Below are 26,877 nucleotides of genomic sequence, written 5' to 3'. Positions count from 1 at the left end.
GTCGATGTGGCGGAATACATTCGAAACCTGCAATAACGAAATCGCCGGGGAAAGCAAAACATTTCGCTTTTGCGGGAATTTCGTTAGCACGAGAATGAGGCAGGGAAGGAAATTGACTTGCAAAAAGAACAAAAAAAAAATTTATTGCCAAAAGTCAGTCAGCTTACTTTGCCGAGCCTTGCCTTGCAGCAATTTTACTGCTCTCGACTCGCACTGCAAGAAGTGGTCCATTGCAACGTCGTCATCATGCTCACTGAAAAATGATCGAATTACATTGAAGGCATTCAACACATCCCGCAGGTTCGCAGTCCTCTCTTGATTTAATGCCTGGTGGTCGTCGTCGTCGTCAGCACCTTGGCAAACGCTACTTATGATGACCTCATCAGTCATTTCTTCATGGACGACAACACCTTCATCCACACGAACGAACTCATCGATTCTGAGGCCATCCGGAACACTATCTGTCACGGCAGAAAGTTCATCCCATGCGTGGGCCAGCGATGGCGGCACTGCGCCGTCAGCACTGTCAACTAGTGCACCTTCAGGCGAATCTTCTTGCGATGCCACTGGATCAGCGCATGATGCTTGTCAAGTGGCAATGAAGCCGGCATGATTAAAACAATTAGCTATCACGGCTGGCGACGTCGCAACCCATGCGGCGGCCATCATCTCAAGCGCCATGAACATGTCCACTACGGTGGGACGCTTCAACTGGAGGTTCAGCAGCAGACACTGAATCAGCCTCTCCTTGTAGGCGCACTTGACGCTACGAATGACGCCTTGATCGAGCGGCTGCAGCATGGAAGTGCAGTTTGGTGGAAAAAAAACCAAGCGCACGTTTCCCAGTTCCATGTCATCGACATGATGGGCACTGCAATTGTCCAAAAAAAGGCAGACCGATCTGCCTGCCTTCCGCATGTCCGTATCGAAGGCCTTGAGCCAGCTGCCAAATATGGCCCGGGTCATCCATGCCTTCAAGTTCGCGGTGTACTGTACGGGCAGCCGACGATTTCCCTTGAAGCAGCGGGGCTTCTTACTTCTGCCGATTACAAGCAGTGGCCGTTTATCTGTGTTGTCCATGTTGGTGCACAACAAAATTGTTACACCCTGCTTGCTGTGTTTCCCCCCGCAGCATTTCTGGCCTTTTAAGTCCAGGGTCTTCGATGGCAGCATCTCGTAGAATAAGGCCGTCTCATCTGCGTTGTAAATGTCCGAGGGCTTGTACTGGTCTAATACTTCTTTGTTGTTCAGCAGCCACGACGACGTTGTCAAAGGGTCGACGGCTGCTGCCTCCCCGGAAATGACTTTGGCCACTATGTCGTGGCGGGCTTTGAAACGGCTCAACCAGCCAGGGTTAGCCTTAAAATCAGCGTGCCCGAGAATGCATGCGAAGTCCAGCGCTTTCTGCTGAAGAACTCTGCCAGACAGCGGCACTTTGTTGGCACGCTGTTCACAAAACCATGCAAACACTGCCTTGTCAACGTCTGGAAAAGCCGCAGCGCTCACCGTTTTGTTTTTCGGACTCACACCATTTCCGAGCGCGCCGAGAATGGAGGCTTTGTTTTTAGAATCGTCGATATCTAACTGCAAACAGTTCCAAATTTTTCGGCGATATCCATTTTCTTCCTGCCCTTTTCAGGTTGGGCAATAATTGCAGCCTTATCCTGCAGGGTCATAAATTTCCTCTTTTGGGCTGGAGGGGGCATCTTAGCAGGCTGTCAAAGCAAATGGTCCGATTGGCACAGAGACACACAATTGACGCACTCTAGCACCAACAACACTGAGCACACGACCATGTGCGGTGGTACACAAAGCCAACTGATACTAAAGCGTCATCCGGGTTATCGGAGCCTTCACGTGTAGTAGATGTCGATTTGGCTGCCACGCACGCAGGCGTTTCGCTCTGCATTTAGCACAAGCTGTAATGGCACACAGGATTAAATAAAATGTGCTCACTGCGAGATCGCCTACAGTTCTTGTCTTTTTTTATTTGTATCATTTAAATTCTAATTGCATTTTTGGCCCGGACACTGCGAAGTCACCCATTGTGACGGGCGAACGACCACCATCATCATCATCGCTGTCGTCTGTCACGAGAGGTGGTGCGAGGCTTTTTTTGTTGTAAACAATGATGGCGGCGGCCACGCAAGTGTGCTGTGGTGATAGTTAATGCAATTTAAGCGCACAACGAATGCATTTGAGCAGTTTCCAGACACAACTAGTGTTACATGAGTAGATTATTTGCGGACTGTCGTTTCAGAAAATTTCGTTGATGAGGGATTGCTATAGAAAAAAGTTTCGTTGTCGCGAGATAGGAAATGCATTGACTCCTATGGCTGTTCGCCGGGGATCCGAAAATATTTCGTTGCGGCGAGAATTTCGTTCCCTCGGGATTTCGTTACCGCGGGTTTCGACTGTAGACGGGCCTTCTTCTCCATGAAGATCGCGATTGTCTCATTGGGCAGCTGCGCTGTGGTTTCTAGTAGAGCTTGGGCTCACTCTTTTCGCATGACGCTTGTAAATGTTTGCAGGAAGCCACTTTGGAACAGATCCCACGTCGTCATGGTGGCTTCTCGATTCTGGAACCATGGTTTGGTGGCATCTTCCAATGCGAAATAGACATGTCGCAGTTTGTCGTCGCTGTCCCAGCTTTCTGGGTCCTCGAATGTGGAACCACGGAACGTCGGTGGCTCTCTGGGCTGCTGCCGAACTATTGAGGACGCTGCGGCTGCCATTGGGGCTGTCTTGGCCATGATCTTCTTGGTCGTCTCTGGTAGAAGTCCGTGTTCCGGGGGCAGCTGCATTAGCCGGCGGCTTGCTCGATGTTCCGGGACGATGTTGGGGTTGTCTTTGCAGTCCGGGCTTGGATCACGGCTTGTCTGGGGTGTCCAGTACATGAACGTAGAGCACCTCCACCAGATGTCACGTGGTAGTGACGTATAAAGAACACAGTAGCAATACTGTGAAAGACAAAACTAACTTTTATTGGGCGAACCTGTGCCCACAAAAACAGGCTACCCTTAAAGAACGGCAACAACGGCGTACACAGTTGGCGATCATCAAAATCTGATCAGCGGGTCAAGCTTCGTCGGCTTTTATACATCAGTTGTCTAACATTCCAGAGTAATCGCTGGGACCCGTGTGTCTTCCACAAAGTTCTACACTATTTGCGTCGTGCATACATCCAATCAGATTACACAAGGTTCAGTGACAGACTGTGAACGAAACCATCGATAACATTCCAGAAACTTCCTATACATGCAGGCGCGTCCTGTGCTGTGCGATAACATTTGTTAGGCAGTGAAACGTGGTTACCCGATAAAGATAAGCACATACACGTGCCAATACCTTCAGCGTGGCTTGGTGGCTTTGTTATACTGTTGCCTTGATGGGATAGTGTTGCCCAAAACTGATGTGGATGATGAAATGCTTGACTTTGAGTCAGGCCGAGCACAAGATGTCGCTGCACATGTGACAGATAAGCAACCCTCGAGAGTGTATGCACAGGAGTTAGAGATTCTAGCATGTACAAATGGTGACTCCAGCGCTATCAGCTGTATGATTCTGTTCATACATCACATGAGAACTTAAGCAGTTCTTTCATCGCTCAGCCTTATGTGTGATGTAATGCCTGAGCTTGCATCCAAGGTCAGCTTCACCTATGAACAGCACCCTTCTATTGCGAAACTTATCTACTGGCATGTAAAGGTTGAGCTGCAGCAGCTAATAAATGAGATAACAAGCAAAGCTAAAATAAAACATTGATTGCCTTTTGTGTGTAGCAGCAAGCATGTCTTTGTTTCAACGCATATACCCATTTTGTTCTTTTACTCGTGTATAAGCTGCACCCCAACAAATTCAGGCTCAAGTTTAAGAAGAAAAAAAAGACCCTTTCGTCATGATATGCAGTTTGTTTTTCAGCTTTATAGTGACTGACAGTAGTTCGGAATGTGTAGTTGCATTATGGTGCATGTAGAAATATCATGCTTCACATTGATAAAAACAAGTGTTATGTTATCCCTGAAATGTGTAACTTTAAAAATTATGATTTTTTTTTACCAGTAAGTCATTTGAAACTTAATACTATTTCTTTTTGTGAACTATGATGGCTTTTGTTTAAAAGTGGCATAGCCTGTGCTCCATCATTGATGATGTATTGCTAGCTTTCCACAACATAGCTTAATATTAGTCTCCATGTGGCACTAGAACTCACATGTTCTCCACATGATTTGGCTCCTTTCCCCCTTCTATTTCCCTTAAGCATTATCTTTTCAACTTACCCATGTTGTCACTTGTCTCAGAACACCTGTCATCGTGCAATAAGGGCCTCTGCTTCCCCTTTTTAAAATGGTGGCAGGTTGCATGAGAATAGGTACATCCCCCCTTCCGCCAGCCTTGGAAACGAAAAAGAGAAAAAAGGTGATAATGTTTGCCCATTAACAACTAATGTTTGATGATGCAGTCAATGCTAATTAAAACAATGTCATCACCAACTTTGGTAATATAGTATAAGGGCAGTGGATGAATTTTACTTATACTGAACTGTGCAGTATCCAGAACAATCATCTAACCATGAAGAAATGGCTAATAGAACAACAGTTTATGAACAGCCTCTAGAAGCTGTTCAGGAGTACATTTATCTGGGCTAATTAGTCACAGAGGACCTGGACCATGAGAAGGAAATTTCCAGGGGAAGAAAAATGAGTTGGAGTACATATGCCAAGCAGCCTAAAGCCCTGACTGACAACTTACAGACATCCTTGAAAAGTGTACGATTGTTGCATTCTACCAGTACTAACCTATGGAGTTAATAACAGAGAAGCTTAAGCAGCTGAAGACAACACAATAAGTGTTGGAACCAAAAGTTATATGGGCAATGTTAAGAGACGTGAAGACAGCGGTTATGATCAGAGAGCAACCAAGTGTAGCTGATATGCTAGTTGAGATTAAGAGGAGAAATGAAGTTGGAGGCGATCCAATGTGTTGAGCTGATGAACTGGTGGTCTGTTAAAGTAACAGGATGGGTGCCATAAGAAGGGAAACACAGTTGAAAATGTCATAGTATTCGAGTCGAACCCAAATATAATGAACCTGGATAAAGTGAACTATATTTTCTACAGTTGAACCCACTTATATTAATATTCAAGTGCCCAGAAACATCCAGTGTTGTAATTGAAAATTATTATAAATGAGGGACATGAAAAAAAAAAAATGGAGGGTACAAACATGAAAATATTTTAATTAGACAGAAAGAAGTGCAGCTGAACCCACTTATAGTAACATTACTGGTTTTAACCGGACTCGTAAGTAACAGTGAGCACTTGCAGTGCCGTGGGCTTTGTGTGTGTTTTATAGTCAAATGAGCTACTTACTACAATGTTCCTATGCTACGTTATTGGTTATAACACTTAAATTTGGCTGCTAGGTGTCTGTACCAAAAGGAAAAGGAATGTGAAATTCTGGAGGGAAAATGCGAGCTGCCGTCCCCACTTCTCTGCTATGTACCCTCCCACCCCTCTTAAACATGAGTCAACTGCCCCGACATTGCCAGCAAACGTTGATGCTGGTCGCCGTAGGCTCTGTCGACTCAGAGAAGTGGTTCTTGTGGGGAAGGAGGAAAGGCTAGCACTATTTTCTGCAACCCATGCGGGAGCACGGCTCAGCGCCAGCAGTGTGAAGGAGATGGGATTAAAGAGGGTAGGAGGGAGAAAGGTAGAGGGTTGTAGAGATGGAAGCGAAGTAGTGGCGGATCAGGAAGCCCGAGGTGGTGGAATGGCCGTTAGGCCATCCGTCTTTGTAGAAATTTTCTGTAGTCTTGCCGAGAGCCCCGACGGGTCAAGGTACTCGACGACACTTAGGAAGGCTGGTAGCTGATTACGACAAGGGAAGAGGATATCTTCCTGTCGTGAACATGGGAGCCCCAGGCGGTGGAACTCTTGCAGAAGTCGGACGCGGTGCTGCAGGTGAGCAGGGCAAGCCAGCAGGAGGTGCTCCAGAGTCTCTGGTTAACCACAGGAGGCACAGGCTGGAAAGGTGGCTATCCCAAGGCGGTGCCGGCAGGCTGCCATCCAGTAGCAGCCAACTCGCAGTCGAAGCAGCAATGAGGGATCCCTTCGTAGGAGGCCGTGCTGTGGAAGAGGCCGTGGAGACCGGCCCAGGGATACTCGTTTGTCCGGGTGGCAGGCGATGATGTGCCGGCGCAGCCTGTGTCTCGAGAAGTCTGCGGCCGTTACAGCAGGGCTGAGGGGGACGCTTGAGTGGTGGGCACTTTTTGCAAGAGTGTCCGCCTCTTCATTGCGCGGGATCCCCACGTGTGCCGGTAGCCAATGCAGGGATAGTGAGCATCCTGCGTCCTGAAGGGCCGTCAGTCTTGAAGAGAGCAGCGCTACCCCAAGGCTAGCCCTGTCAGAGTTCTGCAAGCAGAGCATCGCCGCCTTGGAGTCGCAGAAGATGGCTGCCGGGGTCGCTGGTAGCTCCTCTGCAAGTAGGTCCACAGCAAGGTGGAGTCCTGCTAGCTCTGTTGCGGTAGACTCATGTTTTGGAAGGGTATTGCTAGGGAGACTGAAGAGAGGCGTGCAGCATGGACGGCACGCCAGTTGGCTGTGGCAGCTTACATTTTTTTCTTTTTCAGGATTTTGCATTCCTTCTCCTTTTAGTGCAGACACCCAGTGGCCAGATTTAATTGCTATAACCAATAACACGACATGGGGACATGTAGTAAGGGGTTTATGTTACCATAGAACACCCGCAAAAGTTCACGGGACACTATCGTACAGTGAAACCTCGTTAAACCATAGTTGGCCGGAGCTCGGAAGAAGTATGTACTAAACGGTAGTACTGCTTAACCAAAATAGCATAAGATCGACCACTTACCTGTCAAAAATGCAATTCAGAGAGAGTGTGATGAAAGGGCAAAATCATGCAGTATTTATACACTTTGTGCGACAAAAGTCTGTTATTTTCGTTTGATGCCGCGGCGGCCAGCAGCAACGACAGTGGCCTGAAACTTACTGAAGCTGCGAGCCAGCTTTTCAGCCAGCCCCCTTTTCTTGGCAAACACTTGCATGACAGATTCCTCGTTGGCATTGCATATTGTCTGTGCACGGGTGCGGTAGCACTGCAGAAGTTGCAGGGTGCCTTTTTCATTGCAGGGTGCTGTTCTCGACAACGATTGCATTCATGAGGCTGACGTAACACGCAGCATCTGCCACTGTCGGGCCTTAATCACCTGTGCTGTCGATTTCCGTGTCCTCATCATCACTGTCGTTAGGTGACACTTCGGCAACAATAGAGGCAACGATGGCGAAAAGCTGAACCTTGTAGCCGATATACCTTCACGGTCACAGCCGAGCTGCCGAGCAACTTCGCATTCGAAATGCTGCACACCGTAGTCAACGGTAGATCCCTGTCAGATGCCAGCATCGACTTCTTCATGCCACCTTTGATAGCACGAACGATGTCCAATTTTTTTTCTATGCTGAGTACCCGGTGTTTTTTGTCTGAGCATGACGAAAGTCCTAGCTTGCGCGACGCGGCAATGCTCTCTGGCATGGCGCTGAAATGATGTTGATGTGGCTTCACGAACAAACGAACAGGGCACTTGGAGGCTGTTGTTCTGATCTCTGAGGCTTGTTCTGCCGAGCCGCCCGACGGAGATGATGCACAGCCCGGGATACGCGACGAAAAGTGAAAACACTATGTGTTAACCGATACGTATGCGATAAGCTGGTACGGTATATGCAGATACAAAATGCATTATGTTAAATGGCTGCTGAGTCGGGGATTTGACTTTAATACTTTTAAAATGAAACTACTGTGTAAGCAGGTACGGTTTAATGAGGTCTTACTGTATTGGGTATAGAGTAGACTCTCTTTAAATGGAACCTCAAGGGATCAAGGGAAATTGGTTCCGTTTATCAGGTGTTCCATTTATTGAAAGACAAAGCTGAATACAATTTCATGAACACAAAACCAACCAACCAACCAACCAACCAGCCATGATGGTGTTCCATTTAAGAGGCAGTTCTGTTTAAGAGATTTTCATTCATCAAGATTCCACTGTATGGTTCAAACCAGTATTTTTATAAGTGGTTTCTACTGTATCGAACACACGAAACTTATTGATCAATACTTATGTAAAATAATTTCTTCATAATGAAGTAAAAATGGATATATTGAGCTCATGGCGTATGTTTCCAGCACCAAAAAGCCACTTGCATGCCACAAAAGTGGCTTTCATGGGATCAGTTTTTCTGTGGTGAATCTGGGAGTTGCACCAGGACTGTGCCAACATATAAGGAAGGGGACTGGGGCTGGTATACACAATCTTGCACACCGAGAACGCCATTCTTAGTGTGGTGAGGAACAGTTCAAGGCCAAAGGAAAAAATGGCACTCTACTATATGTATACCTTCGGTTTCAGTAAATGGATTCCTTTTGTGTGTTTTCTCCACTGGAAATAAGAAATCCATGTATAACAAACGCAACACATGGTGAAGGTGTTGCGGCTTCACCTTGTGGAGGTGTAGGACAGGCGGAGCTACAGTGCCTTTTCCGTGTGCTTCTGCTTCGTCCTTCTTCAACTTGGGAGCGCTGCGCAAAAATACATAATGAATGTTTACCAACTCGCTCAATTTTCTATCCTAATGCGATGCAAAAGTCCATTTAGGTTCATTTGATGTGAATTTCAGTATATGAAATATTGGGACATATAGAACCATTTTTTATTGTGTAAGCTTGTTTATTATGACCAGGTTTGACTGTAAATGGTGCAATGACATTAGGGAATTTATAAGAACAGGGTGGAGTCGACTGATTAAGAATGGGGTAATTGGAAGTCGCTGAGAGAGACCTTCATCCCGCAGTGGACATAAATTAGGATGAGGATGATGGGGATTGTGTCAGGTGATGATTAGCACATAAAATTATTACTGAAAATTGTCAGATGTTGCAAACATTTATTAGAGTTGTAGTTGTTTTGTTTAAAAAGGAACTTTCTAGCTACCAAAGCTGCACTCATTTCCCCATTCCTCAGTTTTTGCAGTATGCTGTCACCATTGTTTTCATTTAGTGTTAGTGGTGCCTGAATTTATATAGAGAACAATTTCAGACAGGTTCCAGATTTAAAGATTCCCTTTGAAAATCTTGTTCATGTTTTTCAAAGTAACTGCTGCATGTCTAGATGCTCTCGATGATAAGTTTTCCATCGGGCCACAGAACAATGGGCACTTAAAGGTGGGTTGTTGGTCTGTTAATAAAAACAGCAGTTGGAAGTTGGTGCTTGTCTGTTTTTCATCTGCTATCAGGAAGTTTACATGAACTTGGCAAAAGTGGTTTGAGTCAGCTTGCAGGCCTGAGATTTGCCTCTCCTGTTCGTGTAAACGTTGAGCCTAGTGAGCATTGATTCAGACTGAGCCAGTCTGACCTGGACATTTGAAGTACACTTGTAAACGCATACTGATCAGGGCGGCAGTTCTGTCAGCAGCAATGAACCAGCCATGCCATGTTGTTTAACCAGTAAACATTTTGCCATATAACCAAGGCTGTTTTGCATGCTTTTTTTAAATGTAAACTATCTTTATTTGTTTCTCATTTCTGCATTGTGGCCCAGGTGCTCACTGAATGCCAGCTCAACCGGTCTCTCAGCTGCTGAGAACAGTCTTGATGGTCTTCTTTCATCCATTCCTGGTGCATGCACTACCAACTGTCCAGACTATATTGCGGTGAGCCTTGCCTTTGTTCTGAGTCATTGAAAAACATGAGGTGCATACAGTAGCTGTTTCTGGCTATTCATATCTGGGATGTCTTTGCAGAGGAAGTCTTTACCTCTGACACCCTCTGATAGTGAAAGTCAGAGATATTAATGATTGATGAGAAAGTTTCGTAATGAGCACCATAGAGTCATAGCCACCTGGTGTATGGGAGCGAGCAGTTCATATGACATGGCAAGTTCATGCATGTGTACACAGTTGCACATAATAAGGGCCATGTTTTAAACTAGACCATCTACCCATACAAAGGCGGCCATGTGCTATTATGAGTGTGTACTACTAGTATACTGTAGCTTTCTTTCCTGTTTGCATATGTGTGATTTCTAATTTGATGTATAAGAATATTGTTTTGAGAGTTTGACACCTGTAAGAACAAGAGTTGTTGCCATGAAACTATTAATTTTATGTGTACATAGTCAAGTGCCTTTACAACGAAGTGACTAGTATAACGAAGAATTTTCTCTTTGCCGGCTGAGTTCATATCTTGTGTGTACTGCAAACGCCTCTACAGCAAAGACCCCTACAACGAATTTTTCTGTACAATGAAAAAATATAAGCAACCCCAAGGGCTGATCAGTGGCAATTGACTAGGGATCCCTCGAATTCCCGCTAAAGAAAGATTTTCTTTTGCTGAACATGCATAGCCTACCCTATATAGAGTGGTACAGTGTGCAGTCTTTACAACAGAATTGCGTGTATAACGAAGGATTTTGTAAGTCCTAATTATTTCGTTATAAAGGCGTTTGACTTTATATGCTTCTGTTTTCTCTACAGGATGATGACTTCTATGCCAAAGAACGCAAGATCCACTTGGTGTTCCCATTCGGTGTCAACTTCTGTGCAAAGAGCTTCAATGCAGTGCCTTATGGTCACCCTGATTACTCTAGGTGAGTTTTTTGTGTTCTTCATTGTAAGCAGTTACAAAGTAATACAGGCAGCCACTAAGCAGGAGTTAATATGGAGAGAGGGAAATTTAGGAATGTTTTAAGAATCCTTATTAATATGTAGAATACATCTATACACCTGTGAGAAAACATATACGAACCACGGGCTCACTGAAAGAAAAACTGAATTTCTTCATAATTAAGACGCACAAACTGAAATTGACTAGAACTCTGGAAAGTTCGCAATGACTCATTTGGACTGAAATCCTCAGTTTCAAGTTATATTCATAGGTGAAGAAGAAAATGAGCTTTTACGTGGAATCCCTAGTCTATATAGCACCTTTTTTTTTTCAGTGGAGTACAGTATTAAGAATATTAAGAATGGCTTATTAGATAATAGTAAACATGTTTTCGCAAGTGTGTCCCATGGAACAAGGTAGACAGGAGTGCTGCCCCTCCTACCTCTTAACCCTTTGAGGGTTGATTTTTTTCGCCATATGCGACTGCCCAGGGGTGATTTTTTTAATTTTTTTATTGCAGATGCCAATTCTTCTTGAGGACTTATTTCGAAAAAAATTTACCGTAATTTTTCTAGGGTGACCGTAAAGTGAGAAAAAAATATTTTGCATTGATATATATGTACTTTCGTTCATGAATAACAACAATAAAAAAGAAAATTAACTTATAAGAATTACAAATTTTATACATTGTTATACACGTAGCTCAAGGCTTTGAAAATGTGTACACGAGATTATTTCGCAAGACTCGAATGTTCCTGCTCTTACACTAATATTTACGTCCATAGCGCAATCAAACTGCGTAGGTGACTGCGCTCACGAAAACTGTGTGGTTGTGTGCCTGTCAAAAAAGCAAAACGTGTGAAAAACTTCCACTAATCTTCATGTTATCGCCAACCAGAGGCAATTAAATATTGCAAGTCTCCCAAAAAGAAAAGGAAATGCATTCAAGGCGGCATCCTTCCTATGCTCACTGCTGTGAGCACTAAACGAGCGAGAAACAGGCGGCTGCCCTTTGAGCGATTAGTAACGAGATAGCCATCAGTTTTGCAAGCACAAGAAGCTGAAACCGTCCGTGGAATGAAACCCAAACCGCCGCCCGCCCACGCACGCCAATGCGCGAGTGGTAGTATATAGACACGTTGGAGCGAACTAGATCTAAAACAAACCATGCAACGAAAACAGAGAGAGGGAGATTGAGAAAAAAATTGCCTGTATTTCCACATAGTGGCAGCACATGCCAAGAAAGAAAAAATTAGGAAATTGGCGCGCTTTTTAAACGTACAAACAGGGCCGTAAATATACAGCATCGACCATTTCGCACTTGTTTGTGGTGCCGTATATTTACATCATTTACCCTGAAAGAGTTAAGGGAGACACCATGCAAGAACTGGGTGGTTTTTGAGTTCCACTGCCGGGTGTAAGGTCATGGGTTTGATTTGGGGCTGCGGTGGCAGCCCCAAGGTGGAGTTAGAATGCAAGAGTGCCCATGTGTCATGCTTTCATTCCACTTAACACTAGGTATTCAAAATTAATTTGGAGTCCTTCACTTCAGCTTCTTCAAAACCCACTGTGCAATTTTTATTATTATTGTTCGATATGAAAATGTATGGGCGCCAGCTGTACCAATGTTGGCACACCTGACCATCTCCGATATTATTTAAAGAATGTTAAGTGCTTCGGTAGAACATGAAACGTCACTTGGTGAAATATTATTGCGAGAAAAATTTTTCACCAGCTTATGCACCACCAGAACTTTCTCCTAAGGCTTGAAAGTGAGCGTCATAATAAAGCGTTGCCAAAAATCATGCTCCATTGTTAAGCAAGCTTGACTATTTTTATCAAAAGAATGAAGATAGGCCGTACGTCTAAAGTTGCAATAATCCATTATTTATGAGCTGTTCTTCCATTTTTTATGTCCCGTTAAAAATTAGCAAGATATATGGACCAAGAAATTATCTATATTTGAGATTTAAGAAAAAAAAAGACTTTATAAAAAACTTTAATAAAGTACTCGGGAGTTGTGCTTCACACGAAAAATGTTTTTAGACATATATTGTGCAGTAGTGAGCATAATTAGCAAAAAATATGCAAAAAAGCTCATTTTTGGTGTATGTGCAGCCACCAATTGTCGTTGAGTTGGTCTTAGTAAAATTATGCTTAATAATGCATCTGATGGCACATTATATTGTTTCCAATCAAGAAAATTTTATGAGATTGCTCTGTGACTTCAAAAAAAAAATTAATTTGTCTTCAGCTGGTCTCAAAATCAGCATTGTGTTTTGTATTTGCCACATGGCCTCTTGGCATCAAATATATGCATGGCCACGAGCATACCTGTGCTGATAGAGGAATGTCTATAGGGATCCCACATTGCATCGAAGTTGTTTTCTTGACTGCTGATGTAGATAAGAGCAGCCTCTGTGAAGCAGAATTAAACCAGCATGTCGCTTTCTGTTGTTGACCTGCGTGGCATCTTCACACAGCACCAAGAAGCCCGCAAATACAGGCGAAGTGCCTCGAGCAGCCAGTCGCACGGCAATTTTGCGTGCATTTGCAGGCTTCTTTCACTTGGAAAAACACTTTTGTGCTGCACGTATTGAGCAACAGAAAGCTGTATCGGGAGTTTTTCATGTCGCTCTACAATTTTCTCATTGACACTTTTAATCTAATTGTAATATTTGAGAAGTTTGTTAATTAATTCAAACTAATTATCTCATTAGGTGAAATTTTAAAACATACTTTGAGTATCTTCAAGTGACAGCAAACAACATTACCTTTGTTCTGCCCAGCTACGTGGTATTTGCATATTTTTAAACTCTGGCTAAAGTTAGCTGGGACACCCTGTATAAGGCACTAACATGTACAGTATGATCTTCATGCCCAACCAATCAAAACAAACAGCATAAACATATGTGTCACTTGCCTTCCACCTCACACACGCTGCTGAAAATTTCCTGAATGGGATGCTACGGTCAATGTGGAAACTGAATTCGGTTGCCGACCAGTAATTTGGACATAGTTTATTATTCGGACGGCTTTGCGGCACCGCCACTGGCTCCATGTACTTAATGTATAAGGATGACCAAAATATTAGACACATTACACAAATGTTCAAAAAACAATTTTATTTACAGACTCCTTAAGCGTGGTAAAAGCCTTGAAGTCACACTGTAAACACAGAAACCCCGTAATTATTGAGCTCTATTCCGTCCTCTGTAGAGCGTATATGTCTAACCAGCATGTCATTATATGCTGGGTGCCTGGACATAGGGGCATCGAGGGTAACGTTCTAGCAGACCAGATGGCCACATCAATTTCATTGCATACAGTCAGTCCTACTGCTTCGGTCCCTGTCACGGACCTGAAGCCTTTCTTAAGAAGGAAACTGCGAAACCACTGGCAACGTAAGTGGGACGTAGAAGTAAATAACAAACTGCACGTGATAAAGCCACAGTTAGGTTCTTGGCCCTCCGTAACAAAATCACGGCGAACAGATGTCCTATTCTGTCGCCTCAGAATAGGACACACATTTGGTACACACAACTTCTTACTCACTGAAAATGATCCTCCAACCTGCGGTAGATGCGGGGAGAGGCTGACCGTCCTCCATGTCCTCCTGGAGTGTCGGAAAGCTGAATCTGACAGAAAGAAACATTTTCCGTTAGCATACCGGCAGCATATTCCCCTTCATCCTGTAATGTTACTCGGCCCAGAACCGCTCTTCGACACTAACGCAGTCCTAAGTTATCTGAAAGATGTTGTGTTGCGTGTTGTTAGCCCAACATGTTCGTAGCGTCTCCTCTCTTCAGAGGATGGCGCTGCGATAGTTCTTTCGTGTAGCACGTGCCTCTAGGCCCTTGTGTTTCAAGGGCTCTGGCGAGGCAACAGTGCTCCAGACAATTTTTACCATCTCATATATTTTCTATTCTGCATCATTCTTTCACGATGGATTTTAGTGTTCATAGTATTCGTCATCTGTCATCGCCATAATTTTAAAACAAGTTAATTTTACGCACTCTACAGCGAATATTTTTAGGCCACTTTACAGCCAAGTCACATCTTCCATAATACATCGTCAACATTACAACTTGTCATGGCGCTCTTTGGCCAAACCTGGCCCTTGCGCCACAAAAAACCACACATCATCATCACATTACACCGCCCTGTTCTTTCATTCGGACTTCGCCTGCATGAGCTGAGCAGAAATAGTTGGTGGCCCGGTTGGTGAAGGGGACATTTAGAGTTTGTTAAACAAATTGTCTGAAGATGTCGCTATTGGCAATCTTGTTCCCATGTGCATGCCTGCTGTAAAGTAGCTACTGATGTCATGATGTCAAAATATTTCTGCATATTATATTAATTTATCCATCTTGCTGGTGATAGGACACTTGGATGAATCCAAAACAGCTATACTTCTTTAACGTAACCAAAAAAAGATTTCTCAAGATGCGTTGTTAAAAGCCCAATCAACCAATCAATTTTTGATGTGAGCTTGCTTTGAACTTCTGCTCCCGCATTTCAGTGTATTTTTTTCTTCTTGTTTTCCTGCAGTCTTCAAATTGCATCTCAGTTATTGTCATTCAAGTACCTGCTGCGGGAAGTGAGGTAAGTAAATTAACACAACATATGGCGTGAAACAGGTGCCTTTTGTTGTCACCTGACAAAGAATGGTCAAACAAATACGCCTCGTCAATTCAATCTGGACAGCTGGTCAATACATGGTGTGGTCACACTTAAAAAGTTCCATATCTGTAGCACATTCAACCTGTTTCTGTATTTGGTATTCAAGTATGCAAGCCTAGAAAAAGCATTTCTGCAGTCCCCAATCAGAATGCCTCAAAGCTTACAGTAGCCACACCATCAAAAAAAGAAAAAGAAAAAAAACTTTTGCAAGCGTGGGTTTTGCAGACCCCATTTGAGAACCACTGGCTTAAAGAATGTCTTAGGCCCTTAGGATCCATTGGTGCCAAGCTTTAAGTTTGTGGTATAAAGTTTATAAACAGGAATAAGGTGCCTCAGAAAGGCTGGCCAACGTTTCGATAGGAGGACCTATCTTCGTCAAAGGTGGCCTCGTCATCCTCGGCATGTTCGTTTTGAAGGGTTAGTGCAGGGACGTCACGTGCGGTTGTCGGTGGCGGTTGGTTATAAAGAAAGAGACTTCAGAGATAATGAGTGCTGTCGCCTGACGTCTGTGAGCAGGGTTCCTAAGACGAGGGGAAAAGAGTGGAAGAGTGGTGGGAAGGCGGGGAAAAAAGAACAGAAAGAAAAGGAGAGAAAAAAAAACAGGAGGGGTGAGTTGAAAGAGGGACATGAGTTGAAAGAGGGACTTTAGTAGCATAGCAGCTATGCGTCAAGTAAATTTAAGGTAGTTAAGATGGCAACAAGGAGTCTGGGGTGCAGTGCATGGGGTAACTGGAAGGCAGCGGCATGGTCTTTCAAGGGACGTTAGCCCCAGTAGCTTAACGTAGGTGTCGTTACGGCGGTATGCAGAAATGGTGATACCCTGTGTGGCTGAGGTGGCGAAAAAGGTATACTGACGTATGGGACTTTGGAATGTGTTGGTGAGGATGTTTCAAAAAATATATAATAAAAAACAGACAAAAAAAAAAGAAAAGAGAGGGGGAACCGAAACCAGAATAACAAATAGGAGGGTGACGTATGCAGAAGCAGGCGGGGGCAGGTGTACATGGGAAAAGGGGGTTGTACAGTTTATATAAATGTAAAAACATGAAAGAGTATATTAAATTGAGTAGTAGGCAGGAAAAAATTTTCGAAATGGACGAATAGGTGAGGTTAAGAATTAAGGTTAGCTGGTGGCATAATGTATTTTGTGCCTTGGTTGATGATATGAGAATTTCAGATTTAAGTTACCGCTTTTAAAGATTCTAAGTTGCCACGTGCCAAATTAATTCCCGTCGGGTGTAGGCAATTAAACTTATGTATGAGGTATGATTCCGTATATTTCCTTTTGCAAGGTGAACAGAAATTTGTTTGTAGTATATAGAGCCTTGCTTTGTCGAATATATGACCATGTTCATTAAAGTGGCTGGCTACTGCTTTAGGTAAATTGTGTTTTGTGTCTGCGCGGTGACCGTTGAGTCTTGTACGAATTTGTTGTCCAGTCTCACCTATGTATTGTTTGCTACAAGTGGCACATTCTAGACAGTAGACTATGTTGCTTGATGTGCAGGTGAAACCCGAAGTTACCTTGTGTGCGTAATTTGATGCTGTACTTTTTACTGTAGTAGCAGATTGAATATGTTTGCATGGGGGCTGCCACAGGGACCTGGGGCTGCCACCTGGGGCTGCCACAGGGACCGGTTCCCAACTTTGTCTTTGTCCTTAGTTTGGCATGCATAAGAATATCTTCAAAGTTAGTGTTCCGTTTGTAGGCTGCTCTGGGTGGGTCGGGAAAAATCTTATTAAGTTTCTGGTTGCTGGTGAGAATTGGGTAGTACTATTTACTGAGAGTGTTATTCACGTTTGGGAGTGCGTTTGAGAATTTAGTAGTAGGAAGAGGCGTTGTTGTTCTTGTGATCCTCGGGCGGGGCTTGAGGACCTCGGCTCGATCAAGTTTGGTTGCAGCGATGTAGGCTTTCTGAAGGTCACTGTTTGGGTGGTTCCTGTTTGATAAAGTTCCTTTAAGGTGATCGAGTCTATGTATGTAGTCTTGGTTTTCAACGCAAATGCGACGTAGTCGTGTGGCTTGGCCTTTAAAGATGCCTTGTTTGCAATGTCTGGGATGGTGGCTGGTATATTCTAGGTACTGTTGTTTGTCGAAAGGTTTCCTATACAGCATTGTCTTTAGTCTCCCATTGTCAATGTATATTGTTGTGTCCAGAAAGTTTATGCGCTCAGTTGAGGATTCTGACGTGAATTTTATTGTTGGATGAAAAGAGTTTAGAAATACTACATATTTATCTAGACTGTCTTGACCATGTTCCCATATTATGAATATGTCATCTATGTATCGTAGGTATGTGTGGGGCTTGTCAGTGCAGCGCGATAGGAAATCTGTTTCTTGAATCCCCATAAATATGTTCTCGTAGGTTGGTGCAAAAGGCGTACCCATGCTTGTACCATGGATCTGTAGGTAGGCCTCAATAGGCAAACTCTCACTGCCTATCTCGAGAGACTGGCTTCAGGGCAAATCAGAGAGGTCTGACTTAATCCCAGAAGAAACATACTTACTGTTGATGTGACTACACGAACCATCCTCGACACTTTGAAAGCTGTAACTGAGCTAGAAAGTATACTTGTCCACTCATTCATCGTACATGGAGGCAGCACCACCTCCGGTGTTATCTACGATGTCGATACAGATACTTATTGATAATGTCGATCTCCCAACGCTAATCTCCTCAACTGTCCATATCACAGACATACTACACCGTCTTGGACGGTCGAGGTGCATAAAACTCATTTTTGAGGGATAGACCTTACCAACACATGTGAAAGTGGGTTATGTGCGGCATCCTGTCTGTCCATACATCCCTAGGCCTTTGCAGTGCCGTAAATGCCAGAAAATCGGGCATGTGAGTGCTGTGTGCGTGAACAAGATGACATGTCCGCGCTGTGGTGGTGATCACGATGAGTTGACGTGTGCTGGCTCTGACTTGAAGTGCCCTAACTGCAATGGGCCGCACGAGGCAACGTCGAAGGACTGTCCAAAATTAAAGACTGAAATGTCCGTGCTAAGGAAAATGGTACAAGATCGATATACACACAGAGAAGCAGCTACCAAGGTCCACCGCCGCCAGAGGCGCTCACGTAATCGCAGAAGGAGATCAGCATTGACAACAGGACAACCTGTACTTCAGGAAAAGTCGCGCACTCCTGCTAGTCCTCAAACGTCAGAGCCACCTTTAACCATGTCTACTCTTCTAAACACCAAGAACACTACTACTATATGGCCTTCCCTGCCATCTCGGAGTACAGAAGTGCAGCCGGAACACCAGTGTGAACATGAACCTTCATCGTCGGATGGGCAAATCAAGGCAATGCTTGCACAGTTGATTCGTTCCTTTCAAATGCTGCTCATAGGAGTTAAGACGCCCGTTACCAAGGCTGTGGTGCAAATTCTCGACGCACTAGAACCAGTGCTTGCTGCTGTATAAAAGCTAGCAAAGGCCATGGCTTCATCAACTTCAAGGTTGTCACTACAGGAAAGGATAAGCACTTCCGTAATATTCCAGTGGAACGCACGAGGTCTATGGGGTCGCCTGGGAGATTTTAAACAGAGAGTGCTCGAGCATCGGTTTCCAGTTATCGTAATATGTGAGCCGAATATGACATCGCCATTTAGACTCTCTGGATACGAACAATTTGCATCTAGGACAAGTGTAAATACTAGCAAAGTTTTACTGTGTGTGCGATGTGACCTCACGTATTCGCTAAACCAAGTTGCGGTGCACAACAGCAACGAGTACGTCTCCATAACACTGAAGCTAAAGCGCCGGATAATCTCGATCATTGGTGGCTATATTTCTCCCGGGGGAAGATTTGACTCTGGACACCTGAAACTTGTTCTTGACTCTTGCCAAGGACCTCATATTATTGTAGGCGATTTCAACGTGCACCACCATCTTTGGGGTAGTAGGATCACAAATCTTCGAGGAAGACAACTTCTTGACTTCACAAGCAGCAATGGTTTTGACATCCTGAACGACGGCTCACCAACATTTCTTCGTTGCACAATGTACAGCAGCTGTCTGGATTTAGCTATCGCTTCACGATGCCTTTCGTCTTCTGCTGCCTGGTGCACAGATGCTGAAACGTATGGCAGTGATCACCTACCTACTTATGTACAACTGAGATGGTTTACAAGACTTCCAAGTTCTCATATGCGACACACTGACTGGGATGCTTTTCAGAACAAGCTAGAAGAATCCTGCAACTGTGTGATTTCACCGAAGGAGATTGAAGAGCGCATTACAGCAGCAATGCACGCAACAACACGCATCATCCAAACATCAAATTCAAGAACATCCATTGACATTATATATGAAGAGCTGCGGGCAGTCCAACGTTGCGCCGAGAGGAAATACAGGCGAACTAAATTGACATCAGACTTGAGGACGTCACGCCGTGTGCAAAAGAAAATTCAAAGATACTTAGACAAGCTCGACAGACAACGTTCGAGGTCCTTTTGCACCAGCCCGGACCCAAGAAAACCGTTGTCCGCAATATGGCATGTTGTACGAGCACTATTATCTTCTCCACAACAGCTATGTCCCTTCCAAGCTTTGGCTATCATCCAGACGCGCAGCGAGATGGAAATCGCGGAAGATTTCTGCATACACCTCTCCGGATCTACAACATCGGTAGCTTCAGTGCTCAGGTGTGCTCCTCCAACAATGGACGATCATCTCGACCTCCCATTCACGCTGCAAGAGCTACGCGCAGCAATTTCCTCTTCAAGACACTCAAGTGCGCCTGGTCCTGATGGCATTACCTACTCTACCTTGCACCATCTAGGCCCTCGAGTGACTGAAGAGCTCCTGGCTTTATACAATCTCTCTTGGTCCTCGGGAACTGTGCCTGCACACTGGAAGACAAGCAAAATCGTGGCATTATTGAAACCAGGCAAGACACCCCATGCTATGCTTTCCTACAGACCTGTGGCGCTTGCCAGTTGCATAGGTAAAACCATGGAATGCATGGTTTTGACACGCCTGGAGTGGTTTTTGGAGAAGCGTAATATATATCCAGACGCAATGACAGGTTTCCGAAAGGGTAGGTCTTCAATCGACAGTGTCATTGACCTAGTAACAACTGTTGAACATCAGAAACGTCGCCGTCGATTAATGGCTGCTGTCTTTCTAGAGATCAAGGGTGCTTTTGACAACGTTCTACATGATGCAATTTTAAATGCCCTAGAAGAATGTGGCGTCTGGGGACGTATGCATCAGTGGATAGCCAGCTATCTTCAAGAGAGAGCAATATTCATGACAACTCCAAACGGTGAAACAAAGAACCACCCCGTCTATCATGGAGTGCCTCAAGGAGGTGTATTGAGCCCAACCTTATTTTATATCGTTCTCATTGGACTGGTCAAAGAACACGCAGGCACAGTCTCGATCTCTGTGTACGCAGACGACATCTGTGTATGGACCACAAGCTTAACGCGCTTGCTAGTGCAAGCAAAGCTGCAGTGCACGGTGTCAATAACGTCAACATACCTACACAGTCGAGGACTGCAGCTCTCACCGGAAAAAAGTGTAACCATGGCATTTACACGGAAGTCAATGGCCTGCTACCCCGTTATGATTGATGGGAAGATTATACCTTCAGTAACCCACTACAAGTTTCTCGGAGTCGTCATCGACCGTGACTTATCTTGGTCAAAGCACCTCTCTGAATTAAGAAAAAAGCTGGATAGCTTTACTCAGATCATTCGACATATGTCTGGAAAATCATGGGGGTCATCCAAATCATCTCTTCTGCAGCTCTACCAGGCGCTTTTTGTTGGCTACTTCCGCTACAGTGTGCCTGTACTTTCTCGGGTTAGTAGTACAACTGCTGTACGCACACTTGAAAGTGCTCATGCTCGCGCACTCAGAATTTGCCTAGGACTACCACGATGTGCGTCTACTTGGGGCACCATTGCAGAGGCACGTGCATGCCCAGCTCGAGTTTATCTGCAACATGAGCCATTGCGAGTGCATCTAAGGCTACTGACTAGACACAGGAATCATCCACTCACGAACATCACAAGTGTACAGCCTGTGTCCGCCTACTCAGAAGCCGTGTTGTCGCAGCAAGACTCATTGCCGTCGGACTTTGAACTGTATGACATACCCGAAGTTCCACTCTGGACGATTCAAAAGCCAACTGTGAGACTCTCAATCCCTGGAATAACGAAGAAGTTGAAAATGCCGCTTGCTGGCCTGAAGCAATTCGCGCTATCATACATTGCTTACATGTATGGATATTACAAACATGTTTTTACAGATGGTTCTGTGACACAGACCTCTTCCGCGGCGGCCTACACGGTACCAGGAATGGGGATCGCACAACGGTTCAAGATAGGACACAGGAAGTCGTATACAGCAGTTGAGTTGACCGGAGTTCGAGAAGCAGTTCGCTGCATACTGCAACAAAGTCTCGAGAAGTGGACAGTGCTCTGTGGCTCAAAACCAGCACTGCAACTCATCAGCAATTATATGAGTGATAGAACCGCATATAGTTCTCTGGTTTATGACATCATGTCTCTGCTTGCTGAGGTGTCTCATTCTGGGCATACCATCATGCTGCAGGGGATTCCTGGCCATTGTGGAATAGCTGTAAACGAACAGGCTGACGCGGAAGCAAAAAGGTGCACACTGATGGAACCATTATAAAAATTCATTTTTCCCGGTATGACATTAACGCCTTGCTCCATACCTCTATTGAATCTTCTACAGCACGACATTGGGACAACCCCGAACATCGACAAGAGCGCCTGCATAGACTTGACGCTGGATTACAATTCCAGCTTCCTCTTCGGTTGCGGAGAAGCCAGGAAACACTCATTTATCGATTACGGCTGGGTGTGGTATACACCCGCCAATACCTTCACAAGATTGGACAAGCACGGGACCCTGAATGTAGCGTCTGTCACGCTCTCGAGACAATAGCTCGTATACTTTGCGTGTGCCCTCAATATGCGGCCGAACGAAGGACACTCAAATCTACTGTTGACTGCTTGGACTCCCGCCCCTTTTCATAAGAAAAGCTTTTGGGCACGTCGAGGAGTGACTGTGCCAAACGTGCCATAAAATCACTTTTGAACTTTTTAAGTGAGTCTGATTTAGACGATTGCCTCTAGAAGCTGTGAAACGTGCAGTCAGTGCGAAATGTGTTTGCGCAATAACTTTTTCTGTCAAGATTACTTTTTGTATGGACAAGATTACTCTTACATGTATTGACTCTTCAGTGCACATCCACATATTGGACATCGTGTATATAGTATCTCATTGTATCATAACATAATCACCCGCCACCTACCTTTCCCTGTATTTCCCACTTCCCCTTTCCCCAGTGAGGAGTAGCAGGCTAGAGACACGCTCTCCAGGCCGACCTCTCCTCCTTTCTTTTCATTAAAATCTCCTCCTCCTCCTCCTGTAGGTAGTAACTCTCCCCAAATTCGAAGTAGTTATGTGTTAGAACTAAGTCAACGAGAGACAAGTACTTTGTGGTCCTTGTAACATATTTTGCGGTTCCACCTTTTCGGCATCTGCTGAGGATGGTCCGATGAGAAGTCCAAGGAACGTACTTCACCAGTTCCTCTAGCGTCATGCACCTCTTCCACGACCGATCGCTCTCAGCGTAGCTGGGCAACCACAAGATTTTGCATCCAAGCATATCTGTTTGCATTTTTGCAGATTGTCTTTATCACCTTTGCAGAGAAGAAGAGTAGAAAGAAATCCCACGCCATTGTAAACTGTCTTGCGCTAATCCGTAGTGTTTGGCTGAGATGTGCCATGAGTGGCCGTCTTGGCGTGAACGGAAGTTTCTTTGCTACCAATGGCAGCACATCATGACCAAGTGAAGTACGCAGCCTGAAGTTAATCAGGAGAGCCTTCAGGTCATGTGAGTAGATCAGCAGATAAGCACACACGAGGTAGGAGACCGCTCAAGGCTGTGAAGGAAACTCGCCGGTGAACAGCTGCAGATGTCCCATGTTGACTCAATACATCCTCACTGTCAGAGCTTGGATCAGCTTTGCTGTCATCTTTGGAATCATAACTCAAGTCCTCATCGCTAAATTGAAGTGCGGGTGCAGCATAGTTTCAAACACGACGCTTTTCTCGCAACGCATGCCATGCGGGACAACGGCATGTGAGTGAGTTTCGATAACTGCGCAGTGACACGGGCAGCGCTCCTTGCCGGGATTTTGTGAGAGAAGTGAAACTGAAGATGTTGGAAACTGGTTGAAAATGCCAGGTCAACATGTTCGACATGCGCTGGACCTTCAGAAATGCGCTTTGGCGGAATAAAACAACTCATCCTCCAAACCAAAGCTTACTAGTGAACAGCTGGCATCATTTGTGGTTAATTATCACCGCTCCACACTGTCAGACGACAAAGCCGGCGATATAATTTAATTCTTGACTTGCTGGGAGTCATTTGATTACAAAATTTTGATGCTAGGGCGGTGTAATCCTGAGTGGCATGCTTCTTTCTCGAGCGCGGCAGAAGGTGGCAGCCATGCCTCTTTTCGCTACAACATATGCACATTGGTTCGCAAAACGGTCCGTAAAAAAATCACAACATCGCCGGAGCACAAAAATTTAAACTGATTCTGAAAGTTCAGTGCCTATGCTAACTACTGAATGGCCTTAAGTGGATAAGATACGGCTCCAACATGTCGAAACCGGCGATCTAAAGCATTGATCACCGGGGATCGATTTGTATAGGCTTGGTAACGAAAGAGTTAAATCTCCTAATGTGTCCTTTGTTTTCTCTTTAGGGAAAAAGGTGGCGCTTATGGAGTGGGTGCTGTTGTTCAACCTGGTGGATGCCTCAGCTTTTACTCATACAGGTATTCTCACGAACTAGTGCAATTACTGGCTGAGTTTAGTTTGTGCTGTACGCTTTCCTGCATTTTATTTTGGTCGGCGTTCAGCTTTTCTTGCTTTTAATTGCATATTGAATGTCACGCCAATTATCCTGAGGTGCTTAACTGAGGAACAATAATAATGCAAGTTCTGCAAATTATTGCATTGTCTAATCTTTCTTAATTCTCAGGGCTATATTAGTACTTGCATGTTCACTTTTGCTCCTCCTCAGACCTGTGAAATGAGTCCAGTAGCCTTACTGTGTCCATTCTTGACAAGAAATGATTGGAAAAGTGTACGACCTTCTTCTAATGTGGAGTAAAATGCAGAACACTACTGCAATAACTTATAAATTTTCCATTTTTTTTCAGTGATTTGTAAATGCTGGAAATACCAAATGTGGCTCAAATATTTCTTTTTATGTGATGCATGTTTGATTTCAAAAATTGACCAAGAGATGGCTTGCTTTAAAAGCCACCTGCAGTGGAATTTCACTGTGACTAAACTGGTAATAAATGAGTAGTATATGCTACTGAAGCAATCTTGGCAAAGCTGCAGGGCTGGTAATTGTCCAATTTTCTTATTAGCAGCAGCCCTTCAATAGCACCTAAGCAGACTATGCATAGATCTGGTGGTTAGTGGATATGACGTAGGTGTTGGCACGTTGCCTCCAAGATTTTTCAGTGTGCCGCGGGCTGCTGAGGGGGACACCCAGTCTTGGAGGTCATGCTGAGGAGCCGCACATACATAGCCATGTGTCACTTCCAGTGAGCGGTGATGGCTGAATTTTTTTTATTCAGAATCAGTATCAAAAACATTAACCTTTGCAAGCCTTTCCTGACGCATCAGCTCGTATCTCAAGCATACAACTTTGCATGGAGGCTGCTGTATATCCACTCTATCTGAAAGGAGGCTTCTTTATGTGGCCTGGAACTTCGTTATAGTTGTCCTTTAATGAGGCTGTTATAAGTGGGCTGAGCTGTATTTAATTATAGGTTTAGTGACTTCAGCAGTCATTGTCAGTCTCACATTGGCATAAAGCCTAGCATACTTTCTGTGTGCATCTTGGTCATGTTCACCTCCTCCATCGTTATTGCTGCCTTTATGATGACATAAATTGTGGACACCTGTCACTTGTTGCTTACTTTTAACACCCTGCCCAATTGAGTATAGTGGGATTTATGTCCACTGGTATATGGCATTATGTGCCTTCAAATACGTAATGATATTTTATTATTAAAAAAAATCGGGGCCCCTTGGTTTCCTTTCTTCTTGTTCAAATATGTAAATGTTTTGGTGAACCCTTAGTCCTCGCTTAGCCTCTTCTATCCTTCTTTCTCTACTTTTCAGGGGGAGAAGAATGTATGGCAGTCAACTCATTGATCACATGTTTTTTTTTTCTGACTTGATTTCATTATTTGTGCAACATTAGTTATTGCACAAGTAATCATGAAGAATTAGTGCTCTGGCTTATCAATAAAGCATGATCTTATTGTAAATAAACTCTTCTCCTGAGTGCACATAGATTTTTGGAATGTGTTTAAACCATTAATCAGGTAAAGAAATTCCAGTTTCTAACTTTGTTGCATTGAAAGAGAGTGCTCACAGTGCTGAGTATAGTCAGTATAGTGGTCATTGTAGGCAGGCGTCCAGGCACTGATCATTGGGTTTCTGTTTCGTTCTGTTCCATTGACACATTCTTAAGGTTTTTCCATAAAGGAAGTCGTATTGTTATTTGAGCATTGTGCAGTAGCCACATCCTGATGGGGGAAAACACACACAAAAAAGAAAGAATGAAAGAAGGATAGTGGTATCTCTCATAGCCATACTGCAACTTTGGATTGTAAAGCTGTGTCAACAAATAAATTGTGCTAGCATAGAACAGCTCCGGTCACTCTGAGGAATTATTTGTAGGCATAAGGCTGTTGTGAAAGCTAAGAAGGGCAGGTAGACTTCCAGAGCATTTTGAAGTAGAACACACTAAAATTTATGTTAACATGTACAGTGCTCACGGAATGAAACGCGTTAATTTAGGGCTAAGTAATGCGCATACTTTCGTTTCCACCGGCTGTAGTTCGTGTCACATCGACGTAATTTCGGTGCGTACACTTACATCGGAGTCCTCGTCACCTTTGGTGACCAAATTCCTTGCGACATGACACGGTGCTCTCGCGTACTTTGCACGTATGCAGGATTTTACTAAATGCTCCGTGTCGCGTTTCATTCCGTGAGCACTGTACAGTGTTACCTAAGCTATATTTGCTATTGCCGATATAACCATGCCCTCAGGAAATGTGGCCAAAGTACACTTGGTAGCGACTAAACCTTACTAAAGAGAGGAGTTATATATAAGCGCAAGGCTGTTGGAAAAGCTAAGGAGGGCATTAAAATTTGGGTTAACACGCACAATGTTACCCACTAGTAAAATACTGCTAGGCTATAATTTGCTGTTGCTTATTTAAGCATGCTCTCAGGAGATGTGGTCGAAGTGCACTGGGTGATGACTAAACATTTCTAAAGGGAGCGCTTGATTTCTTTGTTTCAAGGGACCCAAACATGGAGAAAACATTGGATGTATTTTGTGACTCAGTAGCATGGCTCACAAAAGGAGAGTTTACAGAAGAAGATCTTGCAGAATCTAAGCTGTCCTGCTTTGCAAAGG

General features: G+C 44.3%; 1 protein-coding gene across 2 annotated transcripts in view; it reads left to right on the top strand.

Moving 5' to 3' along the window:
* Nucleotides 1-26,877, top strand: part of LOC135919966 (presequence protease, mitochondrial) — a 198,813-nt gene that overhangs the window by 137,154 nt on the left and 34,782 nt on the right. For both annotated transcript variants that reach the window (XM_070529293.1, XM_070529292.1), the window contains 5 exons: nt 9,611-9,722; nt 10,545-10,657; nt 15,226-15,279; nt 24,128-24,199; nt 26,762-26,876. In XM_070529293.1, the coding sequence (XP_070385394.1) occupies nt 9,611-9,722; nt 10,545-10,657; nt 15,226-15,279; nt 24,128-24,199; nt 26,762-26,876 (466 nt within the window). The remainder of the gene's footprint in view (nt 1-9,610; nt 9,723-10,544; nt 10,658-15,225; nt 15,280-24,127; nt 24,200-26,761; nt 26,877) is intronic.

This window comes from Dermacentor albipictus, unplaced genomic scaffold (assembly GCF_038994185.2).
Source record: "Dermacentor albipictus isolate Rhodes 1998 colony unplaced genomic scaffold, USDA_Dalb.pri_finalv2 scaffold_20, whole genome shotgun sequence".
NCBI lineage: Eukaryota > Metazoa > Arthropoda > Arachnida > Ixodida > Ixodidae > Dermacentor > Dermacentor albipictus.
The sequence above is the reverse complement of the archived record's forward strand: the minus strand, read 5'-3'. Positions and strand labels throughout refer to the sequence as shown.